This window comes from Schistocerca serialis, chromosome 1, assembly GCF_023864345.2.
Source record: "Schistocerca serialis cubense isolate TAMUIC-IGC-003099 chromosome 1, iqSchSeri2.2, whole genome shotgun sequence".
In the NCBI taxonomy this organism is placed as follows: domain Eukaryota; kingdom Metazoa; phylum Arthropoda; class Insecta; order Orthoptera; family Acrididae; genus Schistocerca; species Schistocerca serialis.
Window position 1 is genome coordinate 850,586,773 of NC_064638.1, and position 25,474 is coordinate 850,612,246.

Here is a 25,474-nt window from a genome sequence, read left to right on the forward strand (position 1 = left end):
CTCTCAAGGATTATTCCTCTGTAGTTTTTACAAAGTCTTTTATTGCCTTTTTCGAAGACAGGGACAATTTCTCATCTTCTCCAGTCGTCAGGTATTGTACTATTTCTCTGCACACTCGACAGTGCTCTATACAGCCACTGCGTTCCCACTGGACCTGCTGCTCTTATCATGTCCACTGATACTTCATCAGGTTCTGGGACTTCCGCCCCCCCCCCCCCCCCCCCATTTATCTTCTTCACAGCTATTTCCATTTCCTTCCATGTAATTTGTCCTAATTCTGCTTGCCATCTTCTCTCAATTTCTCCAGTATTTGTTGTTTCCTCGTGTACCTGCTCCTAAGGGTTTAATAGTTTCTTAAAATGTTCTCTCCAGAGATCTTTTATATTCCATGGATCTTCAGTCCCAGTACTGTCCTCTGTTTCCATTTTTACTGGTACTTCAGAAGCCTTCCTTTTATTTTTCATAATTTTATAGAACATTTTCTTATTGCTCTTCACATCATCTTCAAGTTGTTTTGTAAACTCTTCTCTCAAGTTGTTTTGTAAACTCTTCTCATGTCTTTTTCTTTGGTGTTTTCACTATTTCTTTGCACTTCTTCTTTTCCTCTATGTTCCTTTTATGGTCCTCGTCATTTTTCGTTTCCCACCACTTTCTCCATGCTCCATTTTTTTCTTCTAACTGCTTGGATTGCGGTATCATCCCACCAACTTGTCTGTCTCACTTTTTCCTTTCCAGGTGTTCTACCACATAATTTTTGTGCTGCTTCGATTAAAGTGTCTTTGAATAAACTCCATTCTTTTTCTACATTGCAGAAAACTTTTTTTAGAAATTTTTGTGTGATTAATTCTCTATACTCCTCAGTACTTTCACTCTCCTTCAGTTTCCAATCCCTTATCATCGTCACTTTCTTCTGTTTTCAATTTTTACACACTGATTCATTTTCCATTGTCTCACCAGTAATCTGTGGTCTCCATCTGTGCTCACACTTGGAATTACCTTCACATTTGTTACTTTCTCTCCCCTCTTCCTACCTACTAGAATAAAATCGATTATACTCTTGGTTCTTCCATCCCAACTGTATCTGGGGATAACATGACTTTCTTTCTTCATAAACCAGCTGTTTGCTATTTTTTTCTCCCCCTCCTCTCTAATTCTTGTCACCTTTTCCCTTCCACTTCGTTTCACTTAATCCCAAAATATCTAACTTTCTCTCTGTTAGTACATTTGTCATTTTTTACGTTTTTCCCTTGAGGGTTAATATATTAAGGGTACCAATATTTAGGTTATTTTTAGTACATTTCATTTTATCTTCTTGTACTGATGAATACATTAGATGAAGATGGACACATTGATGTAATAAAGACAATGTACAGAGGACACAATTGTAGAATTAGAACACCATTGAGGAACTCTATATACTTCGAAATAAGACAAGGACTTAAACAAGGAAGTATTATATCTCCTGCGCTTTTTAATGTTGTTGTGGAGGTAATGAATAGGGCAGTTAAAGATATAGTAAAAGAAAAAGACAAAAAATGAGTTTCGCAGATGATACGGTAATATGGGGCGATAAAAAGGTGGATGTACAGTTACTACTTGATATGTGAAAGGAAATAATGAAAAGATCTGGGTTAAAAATAATTAAAGATAAGAGTGAAGTAATGGTATTTGGAAGAGACGTAGGGCTCAACAGGATATTACTTTGAATGGAGAACCCCTCAAAGTAGTAGACAATTTCACTTATTTAGGGAGTGAAATATCTAGTGTTCGAAGAATTACCAAGGAAATTAATAGGAGGTTACAGAAGGGAGGCAATTTCTACCAATCAATAAAACACCTGATTTGGAATACGGAAGTTTCAGAAAAAGCAAAACTCCTTATGTATAAGAGTTATTACTTCTGTATTGTCACCTATGGAGGAGAAACATGGACAATGACAGAAAGGGACTGGAGCAGACTGCGAGCAGGGGAAAAGAAATTTCTCAGAGTGGTTAAGGAAAAACAAGAATGGACAGAGTAAGGAATGTAGAGATTAAGATGGTATGGGCACATTAAGAGGATGCGTGGGCAGAAACTTCCCAAAATTATGGAAGAACTAAAGATGGATGGAAAAAGACCTAGAGGGCACCCAAGAACATTGTGCAAAACGGGAGTGAGAATATCTGTAGAAAGGAGAGGTGTGAGCTGGCAGCAAATGGAGGAAGAAAAGTGGTGGGAGGACCGAGCCAAATGGAGAGGACTCGTCAGCACCCAGACCCGGCAGTATGAAAGACATACTCCTAATACCATGTTAGTAGCACTTCTAGACTTGGATAATGGCCAAAATACTGTGAGGAAGAGTGTTCACAAGTTTAGTTACGTATGCCATATCCAGCTCAAGCTACTAATTGCTGATCAGATCCCATAGAAATTCCAAATTTCAGGGACGTTGGTTGATATGTTTCACACATTGTTTCAACTAGTTTCAGACATTTTTCTATGGGATTAAGATGTGATCTGGTAGACCAACCAGTGTGGTTCCTGCAATTCAGTCATGTCTTCTCATTCACCCATCTTACTGTATTGATAATGTGGAATGTTACGTGAATGATTTACTTTAAAGGAAGAGAAAGGAGGCGACAAAGGTTTAATATGTAAACATGTATTATCTGCCTCTTCAGCTTTTAATTAAATATCTATCACATACATGTAAAAATAACAGTATTATGAAAAGGAAAGTCGCTACTCACAATATAGCCGAGATGCTGAGTCGCAGATAGGCACGTTTTTGACATGTATGTAAAAGCAATTCTTAGTGGATTGTTTTTAAGTGAATGGTAAAATCAATAGATTGTACAGATCTTCTACAACAGTTGAGGTCGTAGTATAAGTTGATGACAGAAAACATACTTAGTTACTTATTTTGTAAGTAAAGATCAGATTTTCTTTGCCACTAGCCGATATTTTGTTTTATTCACCGCTGGTATGAATTCCAATAGAATATAGTGTCTCTCAGACTTTTTCTGTAGACAGATATAAAACGTATTCAGAAAAAGTATAGATGACAGAAATGTATGCTAAATTTAATACTGTTACATTATCACACAAAATTTTAAGTAGTTTGTGATAAACTACATAAAAACCTAGGAAAATTTTTAATTTCATGTACTTTGAAGTATACGTTTTGCTAACTTCACGTTCAAAATATGAATCTACACAGATATCTGTGTACATTCTAGGTACATTCTAAACAGCAGTCCATACAGTGCATGGTGGAGGATACCTTGTACCACAGTTAGTTATTCCCTTTGCAGTCCCCCTTGCAAATGGAAAGTGGGAAAATGACTGTCTATATGCTTCTATATGAGCCTGGATTTCCATTATCTTGTGTATGTAGTCCTGATGTGGCGTGTGCATTGGTGGCAGTCCAACTGTTTTGCACTCTGTCGTAAATGAGAATTATCCAAATGTTCGCTATAGTGTTTCTCAAAGGGAATGTCCTCTTCCCTCCAGGGATTTCCATTTGAGTTCGTGGATCATTTCTAGAATCGATGGGTACTACCTACTAGCAAATTTAGTAGCACAACTCTAAATTGTTTCGATGTCTTCCGTTAATCCATCCTGGTGGATCTGAAACACTCGAGCAGTACTAAAGATTCTGCCGCACAGATACATTCTTCGCACTGACACATTCTCCTTTATAGATGAGCTACAGTTCCTAAAATTCTCACAGTAAATTGATGTCAACAGTTTGCCTACCCTACAACAGACTTTGTGTGTTCATTCAATTTTGTGTCACTTTGCAATGTCACACAGAGAATTAATTGATGTAATTGTATGAAGTGGCATGTCGCTAGTACTGTATTCAAACATTACAGGATTGCTTTCCCTACTCATCTGTTTTAACTTAAATTTTTGTACATTTAGAGCAAGCTGCCATTCAGTGTGCCTTCATAAGTTTGTTTAAATATTGGGCTTTCATTTTTATACATTTTGTATTATGGCATTTGTCACTAATTCAACAGGCTAAGAAACTTAGAAGGTTAAGTAATTTCATTGTGGAGACTAAAAGTGAATCTTAATTTGGTTCCAAGTCAAATTTACAATTGTTATGGATTTTCCTGCTTCCAGCTTCTGTTTGCTCGGTGATACTAGTAAAGAGACAGCATAAAGAACTACCCCAACTATAGTTTGTGATGCTGTCCTCTGTGCCAAAAATTGTATTATTTTCCTCTGGCAACTGCATACTGAACTTCGCTGTTCTTCATGGATAATTGTGTTGCATTACAATTTCCTTGCCTTTATTAATGAGAAAGGTTGTTGGCATAGTCGTTTGTCTCATTATTCTGAAATAATGAAATGCTTTGAATGGTGTAATGAAACTAACTGTATTACTTCAACATGCTGTTAATGTTAAATGTCCTTAAAGGAATTTCAGAGCAATCTTAAAGTATTAACTGTAAGGTCTACCAGAACTAAATGTTTAACCAAGTGAGCCATTGCTCCGCCTCTGGTGATTTCATTCGCAATGTAATGTTAAGCTACAATGTTAGAAAGTAATGTTCATTGTGTATTAATAGGATGAAAGTGAAGTTGCCCTCAACCACCTCATCAGTGCTTTACTGGGCTTTGGCCTATGATTGCATTTACCTTACTCTGGCCTATAAACTGATTTACACAGCCTACAATAGGGAGGCCAACAATTTATTTGGACTTTGAATCATGGTGGAATTTACATTTTCCCCATTCACAGTACCAGAAGCAAAAGTAGTTTTATCTGTTGTAAAATTCGTTTGATCGACCAAAGATCAATCTAAAGTAATAAAACTCAATGCTGCACTTAAAATAACCTGAAAGTATAAGCAATGTGAAAGAAGAGATTTTGTTGCAAGGAAACTATTCTGCAATCCTAAATGATAAACACAGAAAACCCAATTAAATGTTGATAATTAAAAAATATAGAAGTAGTGTAGGTGTCCAATTATCTTTAACTATAGGTTCCATGGGATGTCACTGATCAGATTGGGGTGAAAACATGAAAAGCATGTTTCACACAATTTCATGCAATACATAGCTAAAAATGAAATCCACTTGCTGCATCCCAATTGAGCAAGATACTGTGAATATTGCTACTTTTAAGCTGAAGCTTCACCCATAGTTACAGTGCTGAATAAAATTTTAGAGGAAATAATAGTAAAAAAGTTTATACTCTGTCATTTTGTAATATGTAAGACATTAACTAAGTTGTGAGCTAAATTGCCATTAAAATCAATAGAAAAATTATTGACAAGAAATGCATTAAATATGAAGTCTATTTCTTAATATAGGATCATTTTACCGAAGAGACTCTGAGAAAGTAGAAGTGGCTGGTAGGTATCGTGTATCCCAACATTGTAAATATTTTTTTCTGAAAACTTGTGTAATAATGTGATTTCACTCATGGATAAATAACAGTGATCTGTTTATGTTTAAATCTTTCAGTATTGCATTGTAGCCAAAAGCTTAAGCCCATATCAGTTTTCTGTAACTGTTTGATTATTCGGTATCAAGAATTTTACGTGGAGAGAAATAAAAGCTGTGACCAGTTTATTGTAATACTGTTTCTCAATTATTAATTTCAGATCTGAGCTTCAGTTAAATATTTCTTACGTATACTGTTCTACAGCCTTGACAAATTGTATGAAATACATACTGTTGTAATAATAATCCACCAGTGCTACTTTTTTGTGTTTTATTTACAGCATTCTATTTTTGGTTGTAAGTTGAATTTTTATTTACATTACCAGTTGTTAAATGTTATTTTTTCAATTATAATCTAATACTTTGTCTTGCTGCATTTGAGCTTGTCTGTTACAATATTCTATACATGTGTCACAGATACAGTCCATTATTAAACTTGTATTTATGATGAAAATCAATTTATATCATGTGTAAAATTGAGGATTGGTTTTTGTTCATTATCTCTCGCCAAAAAGTGACTAGATTTCTATTTCCTATAAGATGTTCATGTAGCTTCGTTTATCAGCTTTATGAAGAATTGAAAGATTAGTGCATATGTCTTCTGTAAAGTGATATTCCTGAAGATGCAGTACTTAATGTGGAGATGATGATTTTGCTTTTGTTTATATCTTTGTTTGTATGTTGTAATAAATTTCCATCCTGTTCGTTCAATTTGGAATAAGGCACAGTCACTGTATTTAATTGTGTATATTCCTGATTGACTATATTTTTGAGGTTTGTCTGTTCTGCATCCTATTTTCATTCCTAGCTTGTTCTATGTGCAAAAGCTAATTTTAACATTAGTGATAATGTGAAATGTGTTACTTATTTTTTGGGAAGTATTTCCTCATATATGGTAACATAATTGATTTTTTTCTTCTTTTTCTACTTTCTTAATGTTATCTCTTCACTTTTGTTTGCAGATTTGCAAGTGATTTACTTTCTGTATATTTTATGGACTATATCAGGATTTTAGCTGTTACTCATGGCTAGAGTTTTAATTGTATCCAGTTCTGTCTTCATGACCTCTTTGCTCAGTGGAACTCTGATGACACATTCTATCATGGTTTGAAAAATATGCTGTTTTCTGTGTTAGTGGTGGTCATGATGAGCTATGCATCATGCAGTCACTTGTCTTAGGTTGACAAAATGGAAATGTGCCCAAGAAGCTTATGCTCTTGTTGGTTTCATATTTGATGGTCACTTTGATGCCGTTATGGGTTTTATTCATTTGTTGATTAACTTCATTAGTTTTGTCATAGTTTCATTAAAGAGATTGAGAGGATCGTCTACATAATATTGGTAAGTGACTTATCAGCTGATTAGGATTGTTCTCTGATTGTAAGTGATCTAAGAAAATAATTACCAGGGTTCCTGTGAGGCAGCTTCCAATGGTGGTCCCATCATTCTGCAGGTATCTCTCCCCTTGGAAAATGAAATAATTGTATGACAGCACACACAGCTAAATATTTTGTTAAATCACTTAGAAAATAAATTTTTCGTTCCTGACCTTATGTTGATGTTACCTTCACTCTCTTTAATGGAAACAATCATGAGATAAATTGAATTTCACCAACAAATGAATAAAATTTATAATAGCATCAAATTTACCACCAAATATGAAACCAATCATCTGCATTTCTTTGAGAATCATGAAGGTTTGATATAGTAGGAACATGGTGTTCTTGATTCATTGTAAAGAAAAGTAACTCGTAATGCAAAATAAAGGAAGTAACACATCAGTGCATAGTACTACCATAAACATGGTACGAGCAACTTTTTATTTGTTTATACACTTCATTCTTTCCTTTTTCTGTTTTATTCTATAGCCTATGCTATTCTGAGCTCTTTTATGAAACTTGGTCTCTAATTTTTTAGATAAGTTTTTATTACACTTTGTTCCCCAGTTGGAACGTCATACAGAAATGTTTCAGCATTCTCTTTGTATACCTTTCTTTTTATATTCTTCTTTGCGTAATGTTTATAGTTCATTTTCCACAAGCAAGTTCCTTTGCGGTACAGTTTTATAAGTTTTTTGACTTGGTCATTGCTCCACTCCTTCGCCAAACTGCAAGTAACTAGAACTTGATGTCGCATGAAAACTACAGAAAAACTCATTGATTTTAAGAATGTAATGTGGCCCATTATTGCAGAAATATACATGTGCATCACCAGCTAATGAGCCCAAATGGGTTATTTCAAGAACTGCAGGTGATGGCCACAATGTCGTGTCTCCACTAATGCATAGGCAGAGACTGGAGATGGTTCCAGAATCTGTCAGGAATATCCATGGCCCTTCTCTAACATCCATATGTGTGTGGCCAACAAATGTACCCCTGTGCAGACAGTTCGGTGCAAGACGCTGTGATTAGACCATTTATGATATGATATGATATGATATGATATAATATAATAATAATAATAACAAACATATATATACAGCTACAGAAATCCGTAATTATTGATACATGTTCAATTACCCGAAAGTTCCTAAATGCAATATAACACATACCGTACAGTTAAAAGTAAGTGACGCTTGATCAAGGTCCGCGTCACTCCATTTTTAACCGGACTTAATGTCTGAGAAAGTGAAGATAATAATAATAATAATAATAATACTTTAATAAAATTAACTATTTTCACTGTATCACGAGGTACAAAGTCTTTTCACATCCGTGTAACAATAAGTCAATTTAACAATTAAAAGCAGCAGTGGATATTTAAGTAATCATCTTGTTACGCATGTTACGGCCATCTATTATTTTAATGTAACACCGGAGGTGAAGTACAGTGTCAGTAAATACTGTGCAAAGTAAAAAACTGCTTGCAAATGGGCCACAGAGACTTCCACACAACAGTGTGATGTGTGGTGGGCATGCCGCTTGACGACCAGCTCAGCCGCATGATAGGTACCTGGCTGGACTCGGGGTCCTAATGGGACACCAGGCAGTGTGATTCGAGGCTTGCCCGGTAGTCTTCTCTGTGGTCCCGGGTGGACCATACAGGCTCAGTGCACGCCTCTGGACTCAACCCATTCTTCATAGAACCAGAAAAGGGATCTACACGAACATCTTAGATGAAATAGTAATCTCATTTTAAATGAACATTCAGAACATAGAAATAAAATAGATCACAATTCTAAAAACAACATCCAACACCTTAAAAGTCGGATCAAATTACACATAAAATCAAAAGAGAATGAATCATTGCTTGAAACTGGTAGTGGTAAACAAAATATAAAAAAGCGCCTCTGGCAATTATTGTTACAACAGTATCCACTCAAATGAAATGTTTCCGGTGCTTCGAAAAATTAGTGTTCTACCTTATTATTTTAATAACATTGTTACTGGTGATGAAACATGGATTTACTGCCATAATCCTCCAACCCATTCAGAAAATAAGAAGTTAGTCATTTGGTGGTAACAGTTGTTACCTACCGTTCTGATACCTTATAAACTTATTGGCTGTTGGAGTAATGCGTACACTGCAGCAATCGGGTTGTTATTAAATGTTTTCTTTCATGTTTTGCTTTCTTCCGCAACAGACAAATGATATTGTCTTTATAACGTTGTGGGATTGACTAGTATCCAAGAGCATGTCTGGACCATGATTAAGTTCGTGGTTTAATTGCATATAGTTCATGCAGTTTTCTCTCATACAAGTGGAAAACAAGTTTACATTGACAGCGGAAATATACTGTATTTGAACCATTTAAATGCCCTTGGTGACAGCTTTTCAAATGCTGGAAGGAGGAGAGTACCATGTGTTTCATGGGAACTAGCTGAGAGGATGAGCCAACTTAGGCTTGACAATGTGTAGGTGTGATCAACTTAGATCTTGGGTTCATTCTCAGTGCAAGTATGGTTTGATAGAACTGCTTCAGCTTAGTTCCTCATGAGCAGTGGCCAGAGGCTTTATTACTGCCGACCAGTGGTTGAAGGTGTTTATCACAGGCAAGTCTGACCCATTGATAGGGTGATTTTTTTTCTGGGAAAGTTTCCTAGTCATCGTATTGAGATAGTAGTATTTACCACCAGGCTTAACTATCAGTATGTTCATAAATAACTGAATGACAAAAGACCCATTTTTGTATTAAAATTGTTTAGCTTCTAGGAACATTTTAGAGTGAACTAAGACTCCCTAAAAATGTAAAATGTCTCTGTTATTAAAGGTCACCTTAATAGCTAGCACCAATGAGAAAGAGTTGATACAAATTTAGTGACAGTGGTACTAGTATCACGTATTATAATTTTACAGTATCCATTTTATGTTATCATGATTTATTTCTTTATTTTCAGTAATTTATATTTATATGTGATTCCAGGAAGTGACAGTATTGTGATGGGCTCTAAATGTGAAAGTTCATTATCACCTGCAAAACCAGAAAATGGTGGCAGAACAGAAAGTGCAGATATCGAAAAAAGTATAGATAATGAGGATGGAAATGGAAAGAGTGGAAATTCTGATAGCTCTCATCGTCCACGATTTCTTAGGCCTACATCGTTACCATTGAAGCCAGGGACATTTACACCAAAGAAGGTACACGGTATGGGGTTGACACCAGTTTTGCCTCTCGTAAGCCCAGAGACCCCACGACCAAAAAAGTCGTATGGACAGTTGTACTTGAATGGGCATGCATACACATATTTGGGCCTAAAATGCTCAGCTCGTTCGTATTATTGCACTCTGAATAGGCTTCAACCTATGTATGTGCTACACAGCCCTGAACACTCGAAGCTGTCAATGTACTCCAATTGGAAGGTAAGCTTTACAAAACAATTTTACTTAATTTATGTAAAATTGTTCAAGAACAGTATATAATAATTTATATAAATATGACTTTTATCTTCTCCTGAATTTGAATAGCAAGTGTCGTTTTATTTCAGGTTTGTTCAGAGGCTGCTCCAAACCCTCTTGGTCTAGAGCCTGGCAAGGCAATGGCACTGTACGATTCACGTCATAGACCAGTTGTGTATACAGTGGCAAGAGCTTCACAAAAGCATGCATTGGTTATGACCCATTCATCATATTGGCAGAATAAAACTTTGACTCAGATGAAGAACAAAGAAAAGAAAGATGTAAGTGATGAAGGTACATCTGAAGATAAGACACATGCTGATGATGGAGAAAATAGTTCCGAGAACAACACCAGTGGACAAGAAGTAGGTATTGCACTCGCTGTTCAAAGGCTGTGACAACATAGTATCTAACTTTGCTGTGCTCTTCAGAATTCATTGCAGAAATAGTATTTTGTCTTCTTAATAAATTTTTCACCGATCAATTTATTGTAGTTAAGTGTATTTCAGGTGTTAAAACCTGACCAAGTGAAGTGTCTCCCTGGCAATGAAGGTAGAACTAGAGCATCAAGTGTAGCCTTTTTAATGCATACAATTATCCTTGATGAAAAAGGGATACAAATCAGTAAGAAAGACATCCTGAACATGCTGCACTACAAGCAGTTTCAAAATATAATTTTTGTCATTGCAGCTACATACTTCATTTGGTCTGGCTGTACAAACAGTACAAATACTTTTTGCTGTCATTTGCATCTTGTAGGGTCCACAAAGTGGTGAGCAGCCACCAAGGAGGGTTAAAATCTTTGATGGGGGCTTTGAGTCTAATGAAGAATATACATATGTGAGAGGGAGAGGTAAGCAGAATTTTGGAATGATCTTAACATGAACAACAATGTCGAGGACATAATTCTCACTAACACATATTTTAGGCCGTGGTCGTTATGTGTGTGAGGAATGTGGGATCCGTTGCAAGAAGCCCTCTATGCTCAAGAAGCACATTCGCACTCACACAGATGTCCGGCCATTCACCTGCAAGCACTGTAATTTCAGGTGAGAATAATTATTTTACTTATTTTCAAGGAAACAAAGCTGAACAGTTAACCTATTTACTGTAAGTTTGATGGTAGTACCAATAATATGTAGAGTAGTCATGATGGCTGTGCTTTACTCGTTGCTTGAGGTATTGCAATAGATGTAAGATTTCAGATGTCTTTTGGTAGTAATGTTTACAACATGTATCAAAATTTATTCGTCGTCCGCCTGAAGACCCATGGCTTCAGTTTGTGTCCTTTTTAATTACTTTGTATTCTTATGCAAATATAACTTTTTACAGTTTCAAAACAAAAGGAAATTTGACAAAACACATGAAATCAAAGGCACATTACAAGAAGTGTGTAGAACTTGGAATTGTACCTGTACCAACTGTTGTTGATGATAGTTACATTGATGAAGAATGTCTGGCAAAACAGGTACTGAAGAAGCTGCTGTTTGTTGTAATATGATGTGTTACTATGTTATTTTAGAACAGAGTTACATATATGATCTTTGCAGCAAGCAATGCGAGCTTCTCGAATTGAAGATGGTGAATCGGAGTCTGATGATAATGATGAAGATGAGGATGATGATGATGATGAGGATGAAGATGAGGATGATGAACAAGTGCCAGCTGATGAGGGTAAGAAATATATTTATTTTGTTTTTATTTATATATTTTTTATACTGGAATATTGGTAATTGTATGTCAAGGTACAGCAATATTTTTTTTACAGATGTACTGTTTTGTATGCTGGTCAATGTTTAATATAGTTTAGTTGAATATGATAGCAAACCTAAAGAAAATGTTCCTTGTTTGTTATAGATGTTCCTAAAATTCTCGTAATATGGTAACTGAGCAGTTTCTATATATGTCTAGAATAGATTTAGGTGACTTGAATAATGCACCAACCATTTCTTCTCATATTGTCCAAAAAAAAAAAGGACTTGTAGGTTTGGAAGCTTTTGACTGTTTCAGTTTGTGCCTGTGTGTGTTAGTGTTTGCTTGAAGCAAAGCAGTCATTAAAAAACAGATGGTACAAACAGAACAGTTCTCCCTGAGAGCAATGCAGCAGGCATAGTCCAGAGGCTTTCTAGGAAGAGTATGCCATGACCAGTCGAAGTACATCTACATTCAACAAAGCACTGTAAAATGCGTGGCAGAGGGTACTCATCATTGTACCGCTTATGAAGGCTTTTTCTCACACTTTTGTAGGGAACACGGGGAGAATGATTGTTTAAATCCCTCTGTAATTAGTCTAATCTTGTATTCACTGTCCCTTCTGGACTGATACATAGTGGATTGCAGTATATTCAGAGATTCCTCTTTTACCACTAGTTCTTGAAACATTTTAGGTAAGCTACCTCAATATGATTGGCATCTTTCTTCAAGTGTCTTGCATTTCAGATTTTTCATATCAGCATTTCCATGATACTCTTCCAGTGATCAAATAAACCTGTGACCATTTGTGGTGCTGTTATTGGTGTACATTCTGTATCCCCTGATAACCTTGTACGGTACACATCTCTCACACTTGAGCAGTATTCTAGGATAGGTTGCACAAGTGCTTAGTGACTGCCACAATGTTTCACATATGAGCCAGCCCATCACTGGATAGAACTGAGTCTACACCGTGTGAAGTCCAATCAATAGGAGTGTTCATTTTCTTGGATTGGAGAGAAGCAGTGGATGCAACATAATGCAGACATTAGGAACTGCAGAGTAAATGATGATGTGAGAAGTAGAAAGATAACACTCAAAATTTGAGAATTTTTTCAATTACAGGTAAAATTATGCTCATTGACCTGACGGTTCATTACTGTCCAGCTCCTGACAAAGGAATAGTCTGTGGTTTTGCTTCACACCCAAAAATACTCGATAGTTAAAAACAAACACCAGTAAATGCATGGAATTATCTTGTTGCATGCCAGTATCCCACCATAGAAAACACTGCACTCCAAAGAAACAATTTGGAAAATGCACTTGAAACTACTCAACCCTCCATCATGAACTGCACACTGGCAAAGTGAAAAATTATTTGCGAGGACACCGGTCTCTGATGGACATAAAAGCGATTGATGCAGTGGTGCACCCTGTAATTAGACTATTATAAACAAGGCATAACAATATTGATACTGGTTTTTTTTAATGAAATTGTATTTCTGGCTATATTGTGGTGGGACTTACTTTTCTATTTACCCTTTTTTCCCAAAAGAAAACATTTCTGATTTCCATTTGACTGACAGTCATAGTAAATTTTATTATGTTTCTTTGTTACATATTTCTGTTCCCTCTGATGGTCACACATTATAGTTATGATTAATATACATTTTTTGAATTTATAATTATATTCCGATATATAACTTCATAGTTTTAAAATGGAGTGAGAAACCATACTTACATTGCTGTTACTTTTTCTAAAGTCATTCTTGGTTTTTCCTCATTATTTTGATAGCTCATAATTAGTCTGTAAAAAGAGCTGCATATAATAAAATTAACACAGTACCTATTTCCTCTGTTTGGAAAAAAATTACATGTTGAAATGTTGTATCACAAAATGGCAGATTCACTAACCCTTCTTAAATTTTTTGCAGACTGTGATGATGAGGCAAACAAAGGAGCTCCAGAGCGTGAAGCAGCTCGCAGCTTGCTGTCTCTCAGTCGCGGTGGTGGCTCGAGTTCACCGGGGCTTGCGTCGGCTGGTTTAGTACCTGCAGTTGCAGCCAGGCCAAACACATACCCATATATGGCTACTACTATTGTTCCGACACCACACACTCCAACACTTTCAGCAGTCAGTGCTCAGACAGAGCGTGAAAAGGTACAGAACTAGGACTGAAACAAATTTATAAAATGCACTTTCTCTCTCAATTGGGTCTTGTTTCATTATTTTGTATTTAGAAACAGTGTAACACACTAAAACAATGCTAATAAAAATTTGTGTTTCTACAGGTGTCAAACAATACTGGACTGGCCCTTGGACTGGAAGGAACCACAGGTGGTGGACTTGTTGTGCAAAGCACAACAAACCGTTACTATTTCCCATCTAATCGCACAACCACTACTACTTCCACACCACAACCTGCTTTGAGTGTCAGTAGCCCCACCACCTCCACTGTACCTCTTGTCACGACACGTGATAAAGATGGTCTTCCAGTAGACCTAAGCACTCGATCACAACTTCAGCTGCATGTCCAGACACAGCCTACAACTCCAGTTTCAGAAATTCTGACTCCTGTTTCGGAACCAGCTACCCTTCTCGCTTCTCTTTGCAGCTCTGCAGAGCGATGTCCTCCTCCTCCAGCACCTCCAGTACCTGCCCCAGCTGAAGCTACAATGCTGCAGGCTTACCTGACTGAACGAGCTTTGCAGGATGCGAGAGTGAAGCGTCATCAGGTACTACAGCCTGAACCTACTCCTCCAGTAACAGATGTTGCTGGAAATTGCAGTACACCGACTGTTTCATTTCCAACTCCTGTATCACGTACTGAAACTTGTTTGTCAGTAGAGGTGACCTTCCCAGCTGTTTCTTCAGTTGCTGCCTCTGTATCTTCTTCCATCCCTATTTCGGTAGCACAGTCTTCAAGTATGCATGTGGAACTGACAGCACCAAATGGATCACCTGCACGATCCTCTCCTTTTAGCAGTCAGCATCCATTGTCTCCACCTACCACTCAGACTACGACAACTCGTGAAAGTCCAACTCAGTCACCAGGTGGTCCAAAAGCAGAGTTCATGCCACCGTCCAGTGGCCCGTCACCTAGCTATGTCAGGTAAGTCCACATAAACATCTGACTGACAAATGCATTTGCTATTTCACCCTGTAAAAATGTAATGTTAGTTTCGTTGTGTAATGATTAGTTTGAACTGATCTGTAGAGCTCCAGAATTTGCCTTTCTATGAGAATGGACTTTGTGTTTCTTTTCGCTGATAGATGCACTCACATTTGTCATGATTTGACAATCCTCAAAGGTAGAGGAAACTGCTTTGAAGACAGGCCAATGGAAACAGAAATAAGGAACAAATGAAAAAAAAGAAATATTACTGAAAGAGTTATTGTAATTGTAAATACTGGTTCATTAATGGAAAATGAGAGGAGAACAAAATGATAGGAAATAAGAGGCAAAATGAGTACAGAGAAGGTCTGTCAAATCACAGAACCAGAGACAGAAGCTGGAGACTGTTTTAACTGTGATCACTTTTCCACTGCTGCTGTCCTAATAATTGATCGGTTCATAAGCAGTTAGAGAAATTCGAATAGTTGAATAAGAACATGAGGTTTAATGAATATTTGTGAATCATTCTCCAGGCTTATGACTCACGAAAAGTACTACATCAGTAAAAATAATCAACTTTTGAAATACAGTGTAATTTCATAGATAAAAAATCTGCTCACCCAACAGTGGCAGGAGCACACATATCAAGATATTAAAAATTGCTAGCTTCTGGCAAAAGGGTTGAAGGGGAAGGAAAAGGATTGGCAACATCTATAAAAATGAGTAAGGTTCGGAAATATTGCTCAGACTCCCAAGTCAGGGTGACACTTACCGGATGGGATGTGAAGGAAAGCTTGATTATTGGGGACTGCACCCCAATGGGAGGTGGTGCTTATCCCCACAATACTTCTTTCCAGACAGTAAGTGGTGTTGTACTGAGCTTGGTTGAAATTGATCCACTGGTTTTGGAGGAGGTGTGGAACATACACACATTCATGCATTTTTGTAATATATGTAGATACATATTCCTTCCTCCCTTTCCTCAACACAGGTGTAGATCTTCCTCCCTTGGTACACCCACCCTATTTCTTACTATACTACATATTTTAGGGCACAGTATCCTGTTTAAAGCTCATAGCTGCTCCTCCTTATCCACCTATTACATTGACATCCCGCCTTCCATTGTGCAAATAAACTTAACTGGTTGTGTAGTTTTACCTTCTGCCTTCTAAGTACCCATTTATACCAGTTTAGCCTTTTTGCCTGTTTTCTGTGTAGATACTGGCAAGATATCGGTCCCAGGAATTCGAAGACTATATCAAAATCTCTACCATAGTTCGTCAGACTATTCTGGACATAGAAAGTGAAGCGAGCAGGGGACGTCAGTTTATACATGTTTATATTGAAGACTTAATAAATATTTTATTTACTTACTAAAACATGACTGTAACTTACATTTTATATTTGCAAGCTGTAATATTTGTCTGTTATGCTTTTGACAGAGGATGAATGAAGTGAACATTCTAATTGTAAAAGGTATTTTTTGTGTGATATGATTACAATTTAACAATTTTCAATTTGTTTGTACTTCACTTGCACTGTGAAAGCTTGCTTCCAGCCAAATTTCGTGATTGTGTCAACGGAAAGTACCATATAGGTTTTGATGAGGGAGTTTTTGAGTTTCAAAAAATGTGGCATAAATGACTGCATGTTTCGATTGCATTGCCTTAGAAGCTTAAAATTTTTACACTGCGAATGGACCATTGGCCTTAATATGTGACATAAATTTCAACTTGATACGTGTATCCATTCCTTAGAGAAATGGTTCTTTAACAGTTGCACAGACAGAAAGATGGACAAGAAAGTGACCTATAAGGGTACAGTTTTTTCAGATTGTGACGTGGTACCTTAAAAATTTTGGGACTGTTCCGTTATAATCCCTGGAAAGATGATAGAAGGGGTGGTAATGAAAAAAATTCATGTATTGAAAGCACGTAAAGTAATTGTAGCTACCTTACACAAAACAATATAAATTCAACTAATAGATCTATGGAAACAATTATGTGCTTTAAAAATAGTTATGCCACAATATGGTTATATTTCAGGATGTCAGTCTTGTTGTGACTGATTTGTATACATTATCTTAAAAGCTAAATCAGAGGCCAATTCCATTCTCTTGGTGGAATAACCTTTTGGCATGTCATTTTAAGCTAATCATGACAGTGGTATTGGAAAGTGTATCCCAATACACTCCTCTGGATACACTTAGCAACCCAGCTATCTCTTTTTGTGTAATGTGGGTTTGAGGCTTCCTACCTTATACTTCAAATTCCTTTTTCTTTTCCTTTTATTTGTTTCCAAAATTTTTTTACTTTTTTCTTCATCTATAGCATACCATCTAGACTTACGGGTAACTGAACCCTTTCTTGTCATTAAGAGTTTTCTTTTTTAAAACTAATGTTAAGTTATGATTGCAGAATATTATACTAAAATCACACCTTTCATATAAATTAATATTAAACACTGTTGGACAACCAAAGCTGTTGATACTAGCTCTAAATTGTCCATAAAGATAGTTTATATATGATACCCATCAGTTCAGCTGTAGCTATGCACTAAATTTAATTAATATCTCCCAAACTCATTGTTCACAGACAATATCTGACAAAAATGTGAATTAAACAGATGGCTGAGTATTTTGCTGAACCTTTATTCAGCTAAGTTGGCAACATGCTCCTCCACTGTTGTAAAAGTGAAATCTGTTGTTTCTGCTTCATCTGAATCTTTACCTTGTTTAGGAATATTTAATCTGATGCTAGTCTCTGAAGTTTTTTTCAGATCTGTATTTAATTCACTAGCATATTTATTTAATCCATTTATCATTAAATTAGACAGTTTGATTGTGTCAGAATGTAATTCCCCTTTTGAACTTAATAGTATAGGTAACACTCATAATGAATTTCTATTTATCATTACACTTTCCTAAAATGAGACAGCAATGTATTCATCTAACATATTGGTATGATGATATGTTTTAGCATTTATTGTATCTAACTTATTTACTTGTTGGTCTGTTAGCATTTATTATATCTAAATTTGCATTTAGTTCAGTAATTGTCTGAGCCTTGGTCTCAGCCAGAGATTATTTGAACCTAACCCCTGCATCAGCTCGATGTACCCTACCATTAATTGCATTTAATTTGCCAGTAGGTCAGTACTTCTAAAATTTCTTTCTGCTGCTGGTACTGTGAGCCACTGTGCAATAGTTGATTACCAGACATGAACAGTCCAACAATAATGGGTCTTCCTGTACAGTATTTTAATTTATTTATGTTGAAGGTCATACGTCGTGGATAATAATGCCGTTATAACGCTCCCTCAGGGTGCTTCCACAATTGCTTTTGGAACATATTCCTGTAAATTTGTCTTTCAACAACGTTCTTTTAAGTCAACATGTTTTACCAATATGCAGGGTACTCTTTCTCATCTGATACTGAGTTGGGGCATCACAAACTTTTACAATCACTGCTTTGCATGAAATGTCCAACTGAGTTGGTTTCAGTGGCCCACAGTAATCCCTCATTTCCCACTTTTGTTCTTGATAGACATAACTGCCTGATGTAAGTTGTTTTTGAAGTACATCTTATGTATATTAGGACACATCCGGCAGCAAGATTTCAGACACTCTCCTGGGCCTCATCCAGGACAGAGTCATAGCAATTTAAATTTCCCCAAAGATCAAAAGGTTTGTTTCCTGAGCATAATAAGGATAAGGTGGTCAGTGAGAATGGGTATGCCATCTGCAAACCGTCTTCCAAATATGCCTGGCATTTTATTGTGATGTGGCCACCAACAAGCTCTTCATAATAATTGACAATATCACCAGGGGCTTGTACTTGCTTTTAAGCTTGTGCTATTTGGACCTATCCTTCCTGTACACTTGCTTAAAGTCGCTGGACATGGAAACATGCAGCCCAATGCACACTTTGCCATCTCCATTCATCTGTTCTTAACACCAGTTCTTCGTTCTTGTTTGCAAACACTATTGAGAAAATTTAGAGCAGCACCATTTGCGACAAACTGCTGAACGATTCTACTGCCAACAACATACATCTCATGTAAGGACCATGAAGACGGCAAGAGAAATCATGGCCTGTACAGAAGCATGTGGACAGTCAATTTTTCCTTCCTCCATTTACAAATGAAGCAGGAAAGGGAATAACTAACAGTGGTACAAGATACCTTCAGCTGTGCACTGTATAATGACTTGCAGAGTATGTATTTACATGTAGATAGTGGTGTCGTACTCCCCTTTTCTATTTATATTTTGTGTTTTCTGTCATATGGATAATTTCTTCCAGTTTTTACGAAATTCTCTCTGCTGGGTGCAGTGGCGGCAGCAGCAGCAGCAGCTTCAGCAGTAATAATAAAAAGATTATTGTGCGGTGGTGGTGGTGGTGGTGGTGGTGGTGGTGGTGGTGGTGGTGGCATGTTTTCATAACCACAATCTGCAATTAGGTCAGCAATGTCACTTGTGACTAAGATGACATAATCTTTGTGTTCTGTAGTTTACTACATTTCATATGCTAATAGTTATAAGCTAGTTTAATAGGTTTCAGTTCTTGCAGTAAACAATCATTAAGAGGATGGATGACATTCCACATTTAGGACGAGGTACTGAGTAATGGACAGGCATATAAAGAGCAATGTAAAACTTACAATCAATATCTTCAGTGAGTGTTAATTATTGTTTTCTGTTTAAGCTGCTTACTTTCCTCTTCCAGAAATTTTGGATAGTATGTCATTTCCCCTCTTAACTGCCATTCATGTGCCTTCATCCTGTTTAAGTGGTTGTTTTTTTCCCATTTCTCTGCTTTTTGCCTTCTGTTACCTACCTCTGTGCCCATAACTTACATGAAGTTTGTAACTGAAATGAAATTGAATTCACCAAACTGCTGTGTTCCACACGAAGTATAAAATTCAGCAAATTAACACTTGGAGAGTGAAATTGAAAATGGGGAGTGTACATTTAAGAGAGTTTTCTTTTTGTAAAATATATTGTACATCTGTTAACAATAAATGAAAGTATTATTATTATTATTATTATTATTATTATTATTATTATTATTATTATGTGAAAGTCGGTGGCGCTGCAAAAATATTCGTAAATAGAACATTACAGTGAACCTATTTTTCTGATTTGCTTCTTTGTATTAATGACAACTTTTTTCATATTTTGTCTTTAGTATAACAGATGATGGCCGAAGTATGTGTTCAATCTGCAACAAGATTTTTTCCAAACCAAGCCAGCTCCGCTTACATGTTAACATACATTACTTTGAACGTCCTTTTCGTTGCGAGTCATGTGCAGTGTCCTTCAGAACGAAGGGGCACTTACAGAAGCATGAGCGTTCTGTCAGCCATCAAAATAAAGTAAGTAGAGTGCAGGGGAAATACTTTTCATAAACTGAGCTATTTATACAGAATGTTACACAACTGAAAGAATGCTGTGCACTTCACCAACATAAGTTTCGCTTTTAAACTAAGTTAAGATCCAATGTTTTCCACAGGCCCACAATTTGCAATGGTGATAGTATTTGTCTTTTTGCAAGGGATGTTTTCCATTATTTACGTACTCAGTTCTCTTCAGAGTTGAGCCATGGTATCATAACAGATTTTCTGTGCACCCATCATATAAATTTTCTCTTTTTGTGATGATAATTTGTCCAAATAAAATATTTCACGGAATTTCAAAAAAGTGGAATTCAAGAATGTTTGTTCACCTCAGTTTTGTAGGTTGCACATTTTTTCTTGCATTGCAAAGATTCTCATATTACAGATTTAATACCCATATCCACCTATCAATCATTTGTACACTTGTAGGAACACTATTCACTTTAAAAACAGTACGTAACTGATACAGGTGAACAAAACCAATTTATTTTACACTCGTGCGAGAACGTACAACACGAGAACAGTTTAATTGCTACCGACACATGGAAGCAAGCAGAGAGCTCAACAAAGATTGGTCACAGAGATATCACATGCTTTCTGACTTTGCCTGTGCCTTAGGGACTGTTGCTATGAAACTGGTGCAGCATCAGATTGCAGGGAATGCTATTCGGGTGACGGCGCAGTCCCCCCCCACCCTCCCCCCCCCCCCCCCCCTTCCTCTTGGCTTCCAGTGTAGGCATCAGGTGATAGTAGTAACATTGATCCTTATAAATGTCCACCAGTAATATGCAGCCAGACTTAACCCACTCTAAAACACCCTGTTACTGGCTGGATGGTAGCTGGTTGTACGCTGGTGTTTGAAGCCACAGAGGTTGGTGAGTTAGGGAATGAAACAGATTCAAATTGTCTACCTCGATCAGCAGTGATGCTGGTGGCACATCTGAAGTGGAAAATCCAGGTAGTCAGAACAGTTTGTGCCTCTCTTTCAGCTGAGATTTTGGCAATAGGCAGAATTTCTGCCTATTGATGTGTGCATATGTGAAATGTTATGTAAGTTATCTGAGTGTACCTGACTTATGCACAGAATGGTCCACGTTAATGTTCTGCTGTGCTAAGCAAGTTTGGATCCATGTGCAACAATCATGTTTAATGTATGGCCAAACGTATCTGTCAGTGACCACTTCCAGAGTGCAGGAGGCCTTGTACTGAGTCAGAGCTGTCTCTAAAAAGCAGTTGGCATAAATGGGTGAGGCTGGTTTGTAGAAATGTCACACCATAACTAGTTTTTGGAGTCCCTTAAAGGAAGCAGTTCTAATTACAGCCCAGTGCCTTGGTTGCTTCCAAGTTCTCGTAATTGGGCACTGTGGGTTGTGCCTCAGCAGTAGTTTGTAGTTCATGTCACTAGATATTGCACTCCTAATGTCACTAGATATTGCACTCCAAAACTCCATCCAAACAGACCTCAGAAGACCGAACAGGACCGACTGCTGTCATCCTCCACTGAGAGGCATCATTGGATGCGGATATGGAAGGGGATGTGGTCAGCATATTGCTCTCCTTGCCATTGTCAGTTTTTGTGACTGGAGCTGCTACTTCTAAATCAAGTAGCTTGTCAATTGGCTTCATAAATACTGAGGGCACCCCACTTGCCAACAGCACCCAGTAAACTCGGTCACCCATCCGAGGGCTAGCCAAACCCGACAGTGCTTAACTTCAGTGACCTGACAGGAACCAGTATTACCACATTAGTAATGGCACTAGCCAAATATTGAACTGATTCTAAAAAAATAATCTGGCACTGGATTGTCTGCACCTTGACATGGTGAATGTCTATCGTGAATTGGTTAATAAATTCCAGTTGCCGGCATTGCCTCGTTGAGAAGGAATCACACGGCATTGTAAATGCAAATGAAATAGGTTTATGATCAGTAAACAGGTTAAGGATCGTGCCTCCACGTATGGTCTGAAGTGTAATGCACTCCAATTTGTCCGGGAGAATGTCAACATCCAGGGGAAATTCAAAGTGGCAGTCAGAACTGTGGATTTGGTTGTGAAGCGCCACTCGTATTATCAACTGGCTGGTGTCCATTTTGATAGCCTGAGGTACAAAATACACAGTGTGCACCTATAGCACAGCATTTTTCAAGCTTGCTGTTACTGTGTCAAAATCCTGTAGCATATCTGTGTTCCAAGAAAGGGGGGGGGGGGTGCATCCACTGGAATTAGGTCCTGTTAGTGTTGCGATGAGACGTGCCAGTGTGGCTGCTGCATGTGGAAAATGGTGGTGGTAAAAATTAACCATTCCCAGGAAATTGATTAGCTGTTGGAATTCTTCATCCTGTGTCTTCAGTTGTATTGATTTTTCCTATGCCAGAAGAAGAGGTCAAATGTTCTGAGAATTGTATTTTCCATTGTCCGAGTTCACATTTGTCCCCATTAATCACCAACTGGTATTTCGTGAGTGTGTTAAAAAACTAGTTGTCAAAGCTATTTTTAAACACATCATCCAATAAGCAAAATGGAAGGGCAGTCCAAAAAGTACCTCATCTACAAAGTGCTGCCACATTTGAACAGCTTTCTCTTGAGTTGCAGTCCAAAATGGTGTGTGCGTTTAATGCTCGATTGTCTCCATGTGGTCACAAAGAGCCATATTCCTTTTCTACAAGATATTTAGGAGATCCCTGGGGACTGCTTGAATGACGAATTATGCACACATTCAACAATTTGTTGACCTCTTTCTTAGCTGCTGCATATTTGTCAGGCTCTAGTCTGCAAGCCTTGAAGGTGATGGGAGAACCAGGGATAGCCTGAATGTGGTGTCCTGTATTGTGCAAGACTGCAGTTGTTGGCAGAGATGGTTCATTAACTGTTGTGGCTTGAGTCACTGGGGCGGTTGATAGAAACTGAGATGGAGGAAGATCTTATGCTCTAGAGGTCAGATTGAGCAGCTCTCAATTCCTTAGATGCTACACACTATTTGGAAATCATTCCATTTTCCACCATAATGATTGTTTTTTTCATCTGTTAGGGATCATAACTTGTCTTTTATGTCATGGTATGCACATTCTATCATTTGAAGATCCTTCAGTGTGTAGTTGGGGGTGTGAAGACTGGAGCTCCTTGAACAGTGTCGATCAACTTTGTATCTGGAGTTGTAGCATCATGTGTGTCACTAAGTTGAACTATGCCACATGACAAAGTGTAATGCAAGGTTTGTGAATTTTCATTTTCCCAAGACATCCTGTAATAGCTTCAGAACCAACATGGATACACATCTCGTGCAAGATTCTGTCAACAATATAGTGATGCAAAAATGTGATGCCTAGGGTGGGTTCCTTTATGTCAGCCTACACGAAAGTCAGTTGCAGAGGTTTCTTGAAGCCCTGATTCTCAACGACAGTTCGTTCCTATAAAGTAGAAATTTGGAAGTTACTAGCAGCTGTGAGCCAGGTGTCGACCACAGTTTGATTGTTCTAATCCATTGTCAGTACACTTACATCTGTCTTGTAATCAATGTGATGTGTGCATGAAGTGAGTGTGTCTGTGATGTATAATTGAGGTGATGGCGAAAAGGGCCTGGAACATTGTGTTGTCCTGGTATTTCATGTGTATCTGCATTGAAAATGCAGGACACGAAGATTGATCCCTTGGTAGCATTGTCAATGATTTCCGGGTGTCAGCGAAAAGCGGCCTAAGTATTGGGAACTTGTGATGAACCTCAAATTTTCGTTCTGTGAACGTTGGTGTAAATAAGTGCTTTTCGTCAGAGCTGCGGCTTGCATCTAAATCCAGTCACTGTTTTCATTTGGATAATCACAAGGGGAAGTGCAAAGAGCTTGTGGAGTTAGGTGTGAATGGTATCAACATCAAGTCTGTGACTGTTTTTGAAAATGTGGATGCAACCTTGTTGGTCCTTGCTACCACAGATGTTGTGAGTCAATGTTGTGGGATCAGTTTCGTTGAGCTGCTGCTAGTGTGTGCCTGTATCTTGATGTGCACAGATCTTCTCTGCTAGCGGAAACTGCTGTCATATTGCAATGTCAGCTGAAACATTTCCTGTGATGCTGTTACGTCTTGACATGATGCACCCATATTCTCACTTGTAAAACATTGTGCATTTGGTCAGCCATGTGCAAATGCAAAGATATGTTTCCACTGTTGTTGGAAATCACAGTACTTTTAACGCAAATGGTAGTTGATTAAACAACAGTTGTGCAGGTTGTTTCAGAAATTTACGCTTCTGTAAGTAATGTTTGAAGGTAACACCAAAATTTGGAGGGCAATTTGTCACTAATATTCTCACTATTTAGGACCTGTTGCATGCATAGGTCCTGCAACTTAAGCATATGTTGAAACTCATTGTCCTTGAGATGTTGACATTTGCACGCATTGAGGGTGGCGTAAAAAATGTGTGAGAATAACACTAGAGATTGAGAGTACAGTGTGCCAATGGTAAGTATAAACTGTATATTGCCATCGCACACACTATCCGCAGCAAACAGGAGTTCTACCATTTTGAACCAAAGGTCTGGCTGTTGTGGCATATATAGCTTTATTATGACCTTGCTGCACAATATGGATTAACACAGTGTAGCCAACTGGCAGTGAAGAAATTCCATCAGTCTGAATTTGAAAGTGAAGACTGGTGTTCGTATCATCCAAATTGCTCACTGCCTGTTCTGGTGCAATGGAATCAATTGAAAATGGTGTTGTTGACTCACATTTGATGTGCTGTTCTTTGTTCATTGTCTATGTGATGTCATCGCTAGCGGGAACAACAGAAACGGTATGTAACTGATACAGGCGAATGAGAGCAATTTATTTTGCACTCCTGCAAGAACATGAGAACAATTTAATTGGTACTGTCACATGGAAGGAAACAAAGAGAAGTCAACAAAGTTGAGCAGACACAAGATATCACACACTACTGTCATTCAGTAATTGCCCCCCACCTCCCCCGCCATGTCCGATATTAATTGTGTTGCCACACACTAGTT

General features: G+C 37.6%; 1 protein-coding gene across 1 annotated transcript in view; it reads left to right on the forward strand.

The window, feature by feature from the left end:
• The window catches only part of LOC126440170 (transcription factor HIVEP3-like), a 64,602-nt gene that overhangs the window by 14,866 nt on the left and 24,262 nt on the right, over positions 1–25,474 (forward strand). The window contains exons 6-14 of the mRNA XM_050090616.1: positions 9,803–10,239; positions 10,365–10,640; positions 11,035–11,128; positions 11,204–11,324; positions 11,608–11,743; positions 11,826–11,949; positions 13,902–14,128; positions 14,260–15,080; positions 20,270–20,456. Coding sequence (XP_049946573.1) covers positions 9,803–10,239; positions 10,365–10,640; positions 11,035–11,128; positions 11,204–11,324; positions 11,608–11,743; positions 11,826–11,949; positions 13,902–14,128; positions 14,260–15,080; positions 20,270–20,456 — 2,423 coding nt within the window. The remainder of the gene's footprint in view (positions 1–9,802; positions 10,240–10,364; positions 10,641–11,034; positions 11,129–11,203; positions 11,325–11,607; positions 11,744–11,825; positions 11,950–13,901; positions 14,129–14,259; positions 15,081–20,269; positions 20,457–25,474) is intronic.